A 13,901-nucleotide genomic window follows, 5' to 3' on the forward strand; every position below is an offset into this window, starting at 1 on the left:
AGGCATCAGGTTTCGTCTGTCCCTGTCGTAGTAAACTAGAGAATTTCAAGGCACAAGGCTGCCTTAAAGCCTAGGTATTGATTCCAATATGTGGAAATACTTCTGTCATCTGGCTGTATGTTCCACACAAGCTGAACAGCTTTGTCTGATACATAAACAGCATCCATCCTGGCTTTCAGATCACAGTGGAACAGGAAGGAGCTCATCTGCTTTTCTTGGATGTGGGCTTCTACAGGAGTGGTAATGGGTTCTTATGCCACAGAGTTTACTAAAAGCCAACACAACTGGCCAGTACCTCACCACTGCCTTGAACCGCTATTTGGCCCAGGAACTTGGTGTCCTCTTGACCAGAATGCACAGGGCAAACAAGGTCTCAAATGAAGGCAAGCTAAAAACCAAGTTCACTTACTGCAGAAGAACTATCAAGAAGATCCACATAGCACTTTGGCTCAAGGGAAGCATGAAGGAGGCAGACACAAGCAGAAACCCATTGGTACAGCATATCTACCATTTGTGCAGAATTTATACAATTGAATCAGCAGAATACTGGCACAGTACAATAGAAAACCTTACATCCATCACTGTCCAAGACTTGATCATTCTCAGAATGGACAAAGACAACCGATTATTTATTTTTTGTATTCTGAGTGGGGTGAGTCTGAGTCCACTTGGAGCTACAGCCGCTACTGGCCTATTGGACAAGCCCCAGATGATAGATGGTGGTTATTGTGGAGCAATTGGTGGAATGAAGATTGGCAAGGGAAACTGAATTACTTGGAGAAAACCTTCCCAAGTGCCACTTTGTCCACCAGAAATCCTATATGACCAGACCTGGGCTCAAACCTTAAGGACAGCCGAGGCCTTTTAAGTTCCAGGAGTGAACTTTGGAGTGTCTGTTGGTGGGACAGGCTGCCTGTTTGGAGAATGTACAAAGGATCTCCACAGAGACCTCTGACTCTACCATCTTGAATGCTGGCAATGGCTGAGCATTGAGTCAACCAGGGCTACCGAATATATGCACTTTGTGGGGCTGCCCCCAGTACACCGGCAGAGTTATCTCACAAGTCATAGAAATTAGCCTACACCAGAACTTTAATAGAGAATATGACTGTCATTTAAGCCCTTTAACACTGTGTAGCTGACACCATTTAAACACTCCCTTCTCCTTTGCCAGAGAGTTTGAAGGGGTATGGAAAATTTTCAGTTTTTTCATGTAAGTTGTGAGACTCTTGCATATGTAATGAAATTGTCAAAGTAACATGCACAGTAAAGATGTGCAGGTGCTCTCCTCAAGTGTAGACTGAAATCAATGATGTCAATATTGACATCTCAGTCACATCATCATCACTGACACATGTAATGTTACTGTGCAAGCAGCAACACAGTAAGATTTTCTTTCCTCTTTCCACACTGCCACATAATTATAGGAGACAGTTTACACCCTTGTTGAGCAGTAGCTGCTTGTTCCCAGTAATTCACTTTTGAATGGTAGAACTCAAAACACTCCCCTCCAGATCAGACCATTATGACACTACAATGTGAACTTCCCCGTGGCTTTTCTAGTGTGATGTTTCTCTGTGTGAGAACCCGGCTTTCATTTACACTTTTTATTTTTTTTAGCATTCTGTTACTCCATACAAGATCAACTTATAACCTATTGGATATAGAACCTGTTATAAAATAAAATATAAAAACAATAATGTCATACAATCATAATAGATCCCCAAATAAAAAACAAAACAGCACAACAGTTCTTAAATATAAATGCAGATGTGTTATTACAAAACAAATGTAACAATAATACAAGTTTACTAGCTTAAACAATAAAAGTCCTCCTACAGTCAATCAGAGTATTCAAAATAGAAAGTTTCATTGAGAAGTTGTTTGACAATATTCATCAGTACTATAGAATGCATGTTCTGTAAGATAAGTTCTTAATACGGATTTGAAATGCTTAATATCTTTAGATTGCATTTTAATATATATAATGGTAAGTGGTTATAAATCTTACTTCCAGAAAAAAGTATTCCCTTCTATACTAATGTTAAATTTGTGGATGGCAAATGTAAATTATAGTTGTAACATGTATTGATATCATGAATATCAAAATTAGATATAAAACAACTTTTATTCTTAATGACAAAAACAAGAAGTGAGAAAATATACTGAGACTGGAGTGGCAATATATGCAGTTTTTTAACAATTCCTGGCACAAATCATATCTACCCAAACTGGTAATGACTCTTACAATTCTGTTTTTAATTTTAAAGATGCTCTCATTGAGATGAGAATTACCCCAGAAAATAGTACCATAAGACAAAATAGAGTGTACATAAGAGTAGATCATCTTCATTGAGTCCAATGACATCAACGGCTTTATAACCATTATTGCATAACAGTCCTTCCATGACAAAGCACTGTCAATGTTTACTCCCAAAAATTTAGTACAGTTGATACTAGTAATTACTGAGTCAGTAGATATTATTTGCATTTTTATTTCTTTATGATTTTTTAAAAGAATTGTAAAAAATGCAATTTTTCACAATTTAGCGTTAAAAAAATATTATTCAACCAAGCAGTTATTTCATTTAGGACTAAACTAATGTTACTTTTGAATTCATCAGGATTGGTGTTACATATAATATTACTAGTATCATCTGCAAATAATATAGGGTTAGCTATTTTATTTACAGATTGTGGCTAATCATTTATATAAATGAGGAACAACATAGGGCCTAAAATAGAGCCCTGTGGTACTCCATGTTTTGACAAGCTCGCACTTGGAAGATATTTTATTATGATTAATATCTTTCATTGATACAATCTGATATCTATTTTCCAAGTATGACTTCATTAGTTTAATTTCTATTCCCTAGATTCCATAAAATTCCATGTTAGCCAGGAGTATGTTATGATTGACACAATTGAAGGCCTTTTGTAAATCACAGAATAATCCTCCTACATAATTTTTATTATCAAAGGACAACAGTATTTTGTGTAAAAGAGTAAACGTTGCTATTTTGGTAGATGATTTTTCTCTGAAACCAAACTGTTCCATTACCAATATTATTTTTATTTAAATGAGAATACAATCTTTTGTAAATGATTTTTTTCAGTAATTTTGGAAAATGTAAGGAGAAACAAAGTAGGCCTGTAGTTATGAAGTTTGGCTCTATTTCCTTTCTTATATAAAGGCTTGACTTCTGAATATTTTAATCTATCAGGAAATATACGTATTTGTAGGATCTTGTTATGTATAAGGTGATAAGCTATAAGGAGTACTAACTTTCAAAATTTTAGATGATATCACATCATAGCCATGTGAATTCTTAGGTTTCAAGGAATATATTATTTTTTCGATTTTGTAAGTATTAGTAAATTTAATTGTTGAAAAAGATTGTATAAAATTTTGACGTAAATAAAATAACGAATTTATATAATTAACAGAAGTTTTTGAAGACAAATTTCTGGTAAGTAAATTTTCGGCTATGGATGAGAAATAGGAATTAAAAGCATTTGCAATAACTAGCGGATTACTAGATAATTTTATCTTTTATATTCATAGTAGATATATTATTAGTAGGACCTCTATTTTTAGTAATAGTTTTAACTATGTTCAAAGTAGTTTTTATTTTATTGTTAGATTTTATTAGAAGTTTTTTTTTGCAGTCATAATGACCCTAGCCAGAATTCAACAGTATTTCTTAAAATATTCCTTTGTATTTGGATCATTACTATTTCTATAAGTTAAATAAAATTTTCTTTTATTTGCACATGAAATTTTAATACCTGTAGTTAGCCAAGGTTTTTGTTTATAAGAGTATTGAAATTTCTTTAAAAGAAAACGTGAATAGAAAATTCTGAGAAATGTGTTGAGAAAATGATTAAAAATGGCATTAACATTAGATTCAGAGTAGACATTTTTCCAATTTTCATAACTTAATAGAGTTATGAATTGACACGAGGTAGTGTAGTTGGTTGAGGCTCTATGCCACAAGCTGGAAGGTTGCAAGTTCAAGTCCCGATGAGGTCATTGGATTTTTTTTTCAGTTGACCTAATCCTTCCGGCCACACTATGGCCCTGGTGTCGACTCAGCCTCTAACAGAAATGAGTACCAGAAATTAATTAAATAATTTTCGTGGGGAGTAAATCGCGGCTGGCGCGTAAGGCTGACAATCTTACTGCCATCTTTGAGCTGATTGTCTGATAATGTGGGAACCTCAGTGTCTCACAACTCTATAGGCCTTCACAGCCTGTTATAGGGATAGCTTTACTTTTACTTTTTTACTTTATTATCTATTATCTATTATTTAAAATTCTGGTAGGAAAGCTAATCATCCTAAAATGATTGAAAGAAGCTAAAAGAGAATCTAAAAGGTCTTTCCTAATGTTATCATCTAGATAATTTATATTAAAATCACCACATAAAATTAATTCATTAGATCCATGATTTATTTAAACCGTCTTGCAGTGCATACACTCATCTATCTCCTTCTCTCACTCGCACTACATGTTTCGGCATAATAATGCCGAATAATAATAATGTGTATGCACTGCAAGACGGTTTAAATAAATCATGGACTTAAATCGGTGCAACAGGATGCTAAAATATAACATTAGTAATAATTCATTAGATGTTTTGTATAATTTATTCAATATTGATTCCTGCTGATTTAAAAAATAGAAAAAGTTACCAGTTGGAGATCTATAAATACATAAAACAATAAATTTCTTTGACACAAAATTTAGCTTTAGAGCACAAATTTCAAGATCCTTTTCCCCATTTAATTGATCTAAATTAATGGCATGAAATTGGATATTTTTATAAACAAGAATACACCCTCCTCCATGACTGTATGTTTGTCTACAGAAAGAGGCATCTACAGTATACTGACTAAAATTTATCTTACTTATTTCATCTATTCTAAGGTGGTGTTCAAATAGCCAAATAATTTGAGGTATATTTGTAGCTAATGAAATTAAAAATTCATCAGTTTTGTTAATAATTCCTCATATATTTTGATGATGGCAAAAGCTGCATTTAGCAAGAAGAAGAATCTTTTTACCAGCAAATTGGACTTAAATTTGAGGAAGAAACTAGTGAAATGCTACATTTGGAGAATAGCTCTGTATGGGGCTGAAACATGGACACCTAGGGCAGTAGATCAGGAACATCTGGGAAGTTTCGAAATGTGTTGGAGAAGGATGGAGAAGATCAGTTGGACCGATTATGTGAGAAATGAAGAAGTGTTAATTAGAGTCAGTGAGCAGAGGAATATCCTACACGAAATAAGAAAATGGAAGGCTAATTGGATTGGTCATATTTTACGCAGAAACTGCCTTCTAAAAGAAGTTATTGAAGGAAAGATAGAGGGGCGGATAGAAGTGACAAGAAGACGAGGAAGAAGACGTAAGAAGATGCTGGATGACCTTGGGGACAGAAGAGGATATTGTCATTTGAAGGAGAAAGCTCTAGATCGCATTAAGTGGAGGAATTGTTTTGGTAGAGACTGTGGACCTGTCGTCTTGACAGATTACTGATGATGATGATGATATTTTGATGAAGAATTGTTAAGTTTGTTTTACTATAGTGATTAGATAATAATTTATTAAAAGAATAGTTAAGATTCTTATGAACGATATTATATGGTCTTCAGCATTAATTTTCATAGCGTTAACCACAACTGGTTGGTTGACGCTTAAATAAGGTGACCTAGTTACTGAAATTTTTTTATTATGGTTAGAGTTCCTAATAGGAGCTTTTGCGTGGTTACCTTCACACCTTTTAGTGTTATTGTCGTGAAACTCATTGTGCCAACCAAGAATTATGGGAGCTGAGGATTTCTGTTCAGGAAAGGACTGGAGAAAAGAAGCTATCTGATATGTTACCAGTCATTTCCATAATTTGTTTCTGTGGAACCCATGGTTAGTAAATAGATTTCTATTATCATCAGTTTCTAAGAAACTAGTATGAGAAAATGCTTTAACTAGTTTCTTTTCCTGTTTAAGGTGGATATGCAACTATTCACAGAAGTTGAATTAGACAAATCATATCTAAATGGTACATTCATCACAGCAATATTTGTATGTTTCTTAGACATTATAAAATTAGTAATATTTTTCAAAGTCAAAGAGAATCCATTCAATTTATAATCATTTGAACCACTACAGATTACTAAAGAATCTCTGTGGGACAATTGATTAATCTCTTCTTTAGTTGAATTCATCAGTTCATTAGAACTAGATCCAGGCTTAATTACACTATATAGTTCATGATTTTTGCTAAGTAAGGAACTCAAATTACAACTGTAGCCTTTTAAATTACTATCACCAATAAGAATTACTCTGTAGAGCATTACTATCATTGTTCCGTTCATTAATGGACTGACTTAATGTATTTATACTATCTTCAATAGAGTCAGTATACTTCTGATTTGATTTTACATTATTATTCACTCGAATCACACCATTCACCACAGTTGGAATATTCTGAACTTCATTGTGATTTTTCTTGCTGTTTAGAGTGTGTTGCTTGAATTCTGTGTGGACAGTGCCCTCTCTGTACAAGATTTGCATGTGACAGTTTTCCAATTTCACTACTAACATTCCTGACTAACCCTTCTTCCACTTTTATTAAGACTCTAAAACAAAGAAATTCTATCTGCTTGTTTTTCAATGAAAAGTATAGTTAATTATAAGAGAGAGATCAAAGAAGTGGAGAAAGAATTTCTTTCACAATTTCATTGACCTTCATTGAAAAGAATAATATACCAACAGCTGGTTGTATTTGTCTGCACTGGTTTTATATTTGTTGTTTGATTTTTTTGTGGGCTACCCTTGTTTGTTCTGTGTCGACTATCCCATCATCCTGTAGAGTGCTGACTAAGGAAACCCCTCTTACATCACACCATTTTATTGCAAGAAGATGGTTGCTTTGTGCAAGCAGGTTTTAAACTTCTTTAATTTTCTTTTAAGATATTTCTTTCAGCTTTTATTTTCTGTATGTGACAGCACACACAGCTTTTGCATTAGTTGTCAAAGAGTGTGGGACTTGCGAACCACTGGCCCCATGTATTGTGTAACCCTTATTAAAAAAGTGTAAGAATTGAAAAGAGAAAATGTTTTCTGTGATTCCTGAGTGACAGTTCATTCTCAGGAGACCAAAAAATGCAGAATTGTTTGCTGGTACTATACTTCATATCCATCCATCAGTTCGTTTTCTAGTTGCTTCACATTTCCATTTTTGCCCTCTTTCTGTTTGTGTTTGAGGAGGTAGAATTTTCTGTCTCCCTCACTGATAATTATTCCAGGATTATCAGTGTCAACTGGGGTTGAAGTTCTTCATTGTCTGTAATTTTGATTCATCGGAATCTGTATAATTTACCATTACAGTGATATCATTAACGGTCATGTACCCGCATTGTGAGCTAATGTAGCACTTACCCTAGGATTTTCCATCTTGTATGGACTGCACCACAAAATAAAATGAAACTCTCTATCATTCAGATGCATGGTAGATATTTTTAGAGCAGTGTCTGACCTCTCCTTGATCATCAACTCATGTTCCATCATGAGAAAAGTTCAAACATGGGGGAGACATCCATTGAAAAAGTGAGAATGTGCAAAGTGGGGCATAGTAAATACAGCACCTTACGTTAGATGGCAGCACTTCACAGTGCTGTTATGCAGAGATTCCTACTGTTGAACCATAAAACTACAAGCTTTAAGCTGTCAAACAGTGATGGTTTTATGTTCACATTGGAAGTTGTTATTTTACCAGCAGTTTTTAAAATACTTATACAACTATCAGTTTTCTGACAAGGCAGTCTGCATGATATGTGGATATAAAGTGTTAAGCAGGAGGGAGGTTGCCACAGCCATACCCTTGCCTCAGATCCTGTGCCAAAATGAGTGATAGCTGTATAAGGAGATTTGCTATTTGGCAGTCACACTGACTGTTACAGAACACAGTAAAAGTTACACTATAAGCAGCGAGCCACCATGAAATACTAAAATCGGTAAGCCTCAATCTTTGTGCACCTGTAAGTATGAGAAACAAAATTTCAAACCCATGCAGAACAAATGCATGTAACATTATGATTTTGTGTGTATTTATATTTTTAGATGTCAGAGAGGAAGACAAGACTTCTGAACTGAATGATAGCAGATGTTCCCAAAATGTCATTTGCTTGTAATTTCTTCATGATGGGATTTGCATTTGTTTCTGTCATTTGAACTTGACTACATTTATAAAAACTCATCTTGAAGCTAAAGCTCTGTGCTTTGTATTAGCAGTGCTATTTGTGCAACCAGTAGGCACATCTACTCTCAGATAGTTAATTCATATAGGGTTTTGTTCATCATTAACCCTTCATGGATTTCTTCCATATATGAATAATGTTGCTCATCTGTTCAAATTCAGTTACAACTGATCACATGTTAACATTCATGCTTTTATTTATGGAAATATATGTAATGAACATATGCGAGTAGAAGGTATGATAACAGTGGTATGTTTCATGTAGCTCAGTATTTTTATTTTCAGGTTGGTTGTGCCACAATCAAGGAAGACAAAGAAGCTTTTGCATTGATATCTGTCTCGCCAATGGAAGTGCGAGACCTAGACTTTGCAAATGATGCCTGTAAAGTTCTTGCATCTATATCATCAAAACTAGAGAAAGGGACAATTTCGCACAACGAGAGGCGGTAAGTTATTTGTTTTAAATGAAAATTGACCAGTTAACACTTTTTATAAGTTGTGTGAGGGCCAGTAAATATGAAGATAAATTGTTGAAATATAAGTTTTTGTAATTCATAAGAAATTATTTTTTTACTGTTATATTTATTTAACATTCAGTCCTGCACATAAGTTACTGGTGAAGGCAAAATTTGTTTTCTTTTTTCTTTGTGATTTATGTAATGATGCTATCAGTGTGTCATATTATATGATGTCATAAGGTAAGATCAGAAGTGAACAATGAATTTGAAGTATTGTGGACAGTCATGGTCATGGCCTTACTAGAGAATACCATCGCTCACTCATGGAGCTGAGCCCTTCTTGAGAAGCCACCAATTGTGCAGCTACTCAAGAACTTCCCAGCATTTTATGGAATCCAAAGATTCATTACTGTGTTCACAAGAAACCTCCACTAGTCCCTATCCTGAGCCAGACCAATCGAGTCCATTCCATCCCATCCTGTCTCTCTTAAGATCCATTTTAATATTGTTCACCGACCTATGCCTTGGTCTTCCCGGTGGTCTCCTTCCTTCCAGCTTTCCCATTAATATCCTATATGCATTCCTCCTCTCCATTATTCTTGCTGCATGCCCTACCCATTTCATCCTCCTTGACTTGATCATTTAAAAAACCTAAATCATCATAGTTGATGTCCCATCAAAGATTTGAACTGAGCACCTCTTGAATACAGTTCAGAAGCATTACCATTTGAAACAGTGTTAGATGTGCACATTGTTGAAAGATGTATGTGGGTATATGAAAATGATACTGAGAGCATATGTAAATTATGTCAATTTGACACAGAATAAATGAACATATTTTTAGTCTGGCAAATGTGCTTTCATTTTCATCACAGTGAACACTTATTCATTTGTGTATTGTGCATAATTATGCACAGAATTGGTCTTTATTTGCCTTTGTGTATGGGCATGCCTGAGTATGCACAAGCGTGTCCGTGCCTGCGCCCGTGTGCATCTTTACATGACCTGGATTTTTTCGTTCATGAAATTGTATGTTTACCTGGTGTCATTTTTCTCTTTTGTGTTAACAGAGCTGTGACAAGCTTGCTGCAGGATATTGTGTACTTTATTGCTGGCCAAGAAAATGAACAAAACAAGTCTGAAGCTTTAGATCTGGTGGTGTCAAATCCAAACCGCGATCGTCAGAAACTTCTCAGGGAACAGTACATACTGAAACAGTTATTCAAAATACTTCAAGCTCCATTTCTTGAATCTGTTGAAGGAGAAGGCCCATTCCTTAGGATTGAAGAACTCAATGACCCTCGTCATGCTGCATACAAGTATATGTTCCGGCTGTGTTATCGGATATTACGTTTAAGTCAGCAAGACTACCGTAAGAATCAGGTGATTATCATTATTATATCTGGTGTAAATGTTAAAATAATATAACAAGTTTCATGCTGTGGTCTTTGGGTTATGACACCATGCAGTCTGTTTGGTGGATATCAACATTATTGAGACCTGCTGTTTTCGTCCAGGCTTCATATAGGCAGCATTAAAAACCACAAATACAAAAGTCACAATAGAAAAACACAAAAAACCCACCACCATATCACAAGATATTAATCAGAGGAGAAACAACTTAGATTATGTAATATCAAACATTTTAATATTAATCCTATATCAAGAAAGCAGTCTTCTGAGATGTGGCACCATGTAGATGTGGTGTTAACCAATGTTTTGGACGACCGTATTGCCTCCATCTTCAGGGTAGAAGGAAAAATAAAATCTGCAAGTGAAGAGACAGTGAGAACCAGTGCAAGCAGACTGGACTAATGTGGGAAATAAACTCAGCTATGTGAGAGCAGGGAAGGGGGGGGGGGAACAAGTCTACATGGGAAATCATGGGAAATCAGTGGAGAGGGAGAGGGGAAGGGTCTGGGACAGGAGCAGGGTTTTGTATAGGATATTGTGTCGGGGGAAGAGAAGGGCAAGGTTAATGGGAGGGCATTAACCCTTAAGCTGGGGGGGGGNGCCCAATATAGACCTTGCTGCACTCGCATGGGATACTGTATACACCCAGTGTCCTTTGTCCCAGGCTATCTTTGACCGGCCAGAGTAAACTGGATAATTTGTTTGGAGGCAGACCTACTGATTTGATGTTGTGCCGGGACAGCACTCTGCTGATACAGTTGAATACCTGTATAATCCCGACATAAGGAAGGAAGGCGACTGAGTCTTGTTTATCTTCAGACCAGCTGATGTTGGGCCGACGGTTGAGAACTCTATGGATCTGTCGGTTGTTGTATCCGTTCTTCCTGAATACGCCCCCCAGGAGCACCAACTCTGCATATAGGCTGTCTTGATCACAAAGAACTGTGCACCAATTTTGAAAGTGCAGCTTGCTTGTTGGATGGGTGGTGGTGGGACGCAGCATTAAGGTAGAGGTTTGTATGGGTGGATTTGCAGCACACTCTATGGCCCAGAGAACTGTCTGGTCTCCTGTAAATATCTATATCTATATATGTTCCTCTGAAATGTCAGTTAACACCACATCTACATGGTGCCACATCCCAGAAGACTGCTTTCTTCATATTCACCACCGTGAAAACCTCAAATCTTACACAATCCTATATCAGTTTTAATTTTATCTACAATTTTAATTTAGTTTCAAATCATTGTTCCTCCTAATCAAGAAAACTGTGGAATGCAATCCAGATTTTATAACAGCATATTTTATACTCCCCTTCAGTTTTAATTACAAATTTATTCCAGTTCAAATTTTGAATTGATATTTATAGCAATGAAAAGAAAAATTGCAGTGAAAATGACAGTTAAGCAACTTGCATGATAGGCTATACAAAGCATGCAACCTAGCCTGAAGACATGCTGTTTGTTACCTATATAGCTTGTGCGCCACATCTCGATGTCACTTGCATATATTTGTATGTTGAGTAGAGAAGAAGCAGCAGCTCTAGTGTCATTGTTCTCCATCCATGTGCCTAAGCCCTACAAGCAAACAAAATGCCATTGTGATTGGAAATTAATTTCAAGTTTGAGGTTCGCACAGTGGAGGAGTGAGTGAGAGTGATGAGATTCATTGCAGGTTAGTGGGTGTTTATGGCCAGAACATTTTCAGCTGAAAGGTAGTGATTGCATGATGCAGCGAATTTAAAGATGGCCGAACGATACTGAATGATGATCCACAGAAACACAGAGGCAGACAGAGGACTTCACACACTGATGAAAAGTGTGTCATTATCGAAGGTTTGATAAGGGAAAATCGAAGAGTCAGAGTTCATAAAATTGCTGAACTGACAAGTATTGAAAAACTGCTGTCCATGAAATCATCTCACGTTTAAACTCCCATAAATTCTCTGCTCCCTGGGTTCTGAAAATGCTCACTGGGGAGCACAAAAGCAAAAGAATGGCTGCTTCACTTGAAAATCTTTGCTGTTACCGAGATCAATGAGAATCATTCATGGAAAGCATCATTACAGGAGGTGAAACATGGGATTACGATTTCACCCCAGAGTCAAAAAGAAACTCCAAGACTTCGAAACATTCTCATTCACCCACTACAAAAAAATCAAAATTGAGCTGTCTGCAAACAAAAAAAAAAAGTAGCGACAGTGTTCTGGGATTGTGAAGGCCTCCTGCTGTGTGAATTTCTCCCACCAGAAATAACAGTCAACAGCGTCAAATACTGAGAAACTCAAATAATTGCATGAAGCCATTAACTGAAAGAGACCAGGCTGATTAACCACTGGCGTGAGGCTTCTGCATGATGGAGCATGAGCTCACACTTCAGCCCAGACAGCAGCCTGGTTCCAAAAGCGGAAGCGGGAAGTTCTGCAGTATCCACCACATAGTCCTGATGTAGCGCCATCAGATGTCTACCTCTTCAGGCCATTTAAGAACTTTTTGTCAGGAAGAAGATTTGAGGTTCAAAACGCATTGCAGAACTCAGTTGTGCCATACTTGTCATCCCTTGGAAAGGAATGTTTACTAAAGCAATGGGATAAATGTCTGAATGTTAATGGTGACTATGTGAAAAAATAAACATCAGTATGTAGTCTTTCTTGACTTTTGTTATTTTTTTTGCAATAAATATGTAGATGTCATTTTGTGCTGTACCTTTAAATTTGGACCACCCTCGTATGTTGTTTTATCAACTGGTTTGACTTCTATGATATGGTGCGAGTCATTTTGTGATTTGTAAATAATTACAAGTGAACATCAACACTGGCTTGTTGCATATAAGTGACAATTAAGTATAGTGTAGTCTGTGTTCAGCATGTCTGTGAAATTGTGTCTCATCACCTAACTTCCCATTTAATCTCTGAGAATTAATTGTATAAGTTTAATTTTTGTATGTCTCACGTCATAAGATGAATTGCCGCAATCTCTGTATATGATCTAGGAATCAGAACAAGATATACCTCAATTGAATTTCACTTGTGAAGTCAGTTGTCATTAATCGACTTATTTAAACTGTCACAGTTTATAGCATTGCCGATTAATGTTTTTCAGCTTAATGAAAGGAAGTGTGTTTATATTAAGACCTGAAACTTGCACAGCAAATAAATATACTGAAATCTTCTTGTTTGGCAGTTAGTCATGTCATGGTTGAGCTGAGATTTATTGTCTCCATCAGTAGGATTAATGTTATTAACCGTGATGATGGAAACAGAAAATTTCCAAAGCAATCATTTTTACTGAAACATAGCTGTAAATGTGTTGTTATTCAAGTATTTCTTCATTATGTATTTTTCACCAGCTACAAGCAAAGGTTTGTTGTTATATGTACTGTATATCTGTAATATTGTGCACTGCATTTGCTCTTACACTTGCATGCTTACTTTTAGAAAAGAAAAAATGAAATATCTTACTTTTACCTGTTACTAAATTTTGACCTATACATTATTTCGGCAGAAAATTTGATCAAGGATATCTATGAAAATTATGCACTGGGCACAGTTTTATAAAAGGGCTTTTTCATCTCAGTGTTAACCAATGAAGTGCATGGTGAAGTCCATGGGAGTGAATATTCATACCATGTTGCAACATTGCATTCAACTTGAAGTGCATTTTCCTTAAATTATGCATGGCAGGACTATCCCTACTATGTTGACACATCACATACAGTTGTAATCTCAGATCAGGTAGTGGAGTACGTAGGCAGGACTATCCCTACTATGTT

General features: G+C 36.0%; 1 protein-coding gene across 5 annotated transcripts in view; it reads left to right on the plus strand.

The window, feature by feature from the left end:
* The window catches only part of LOC111865978 (inositol 1,4,5-trisphosphate receptor), a gene marked incomplete at its 3' end in the record, with an annotated part of 252,641 nt that overhangs the window by 58,464 nt on the left and 180,276 nt on the right, over positions 1–13,901 (plus strand). For all 5 annotated transcript variants that reach the window (XM_033752056.1, XM_033752058.1, XM_033752055.1 and 2 more), the window contains 2 exon segments: positions 8,547–8,707; positions 9,790–10,102. In XM_033752056.1, the coding sequence (XP_033607947.1) occupies positions 8,547–8,707; positions 9,790–10,102 (474 nt within the window).

The sequence above is a fragment of the Cryptotermes secundus genome, unplaced genomic scaffold (assembly GCF_002891405.2).
Source record: "Cryptotermes secundus unplaced genomic scaffold, Csec_1.0 scaffold35, whole genome shotgun sequence".
Classification (NCBI taxonomy): Eukaryota; Metazoa; Arthropoda; class Insecta; order Blattodea; family Kalotermitidae; genus Cryptotermes; species Cryptotermes secundus.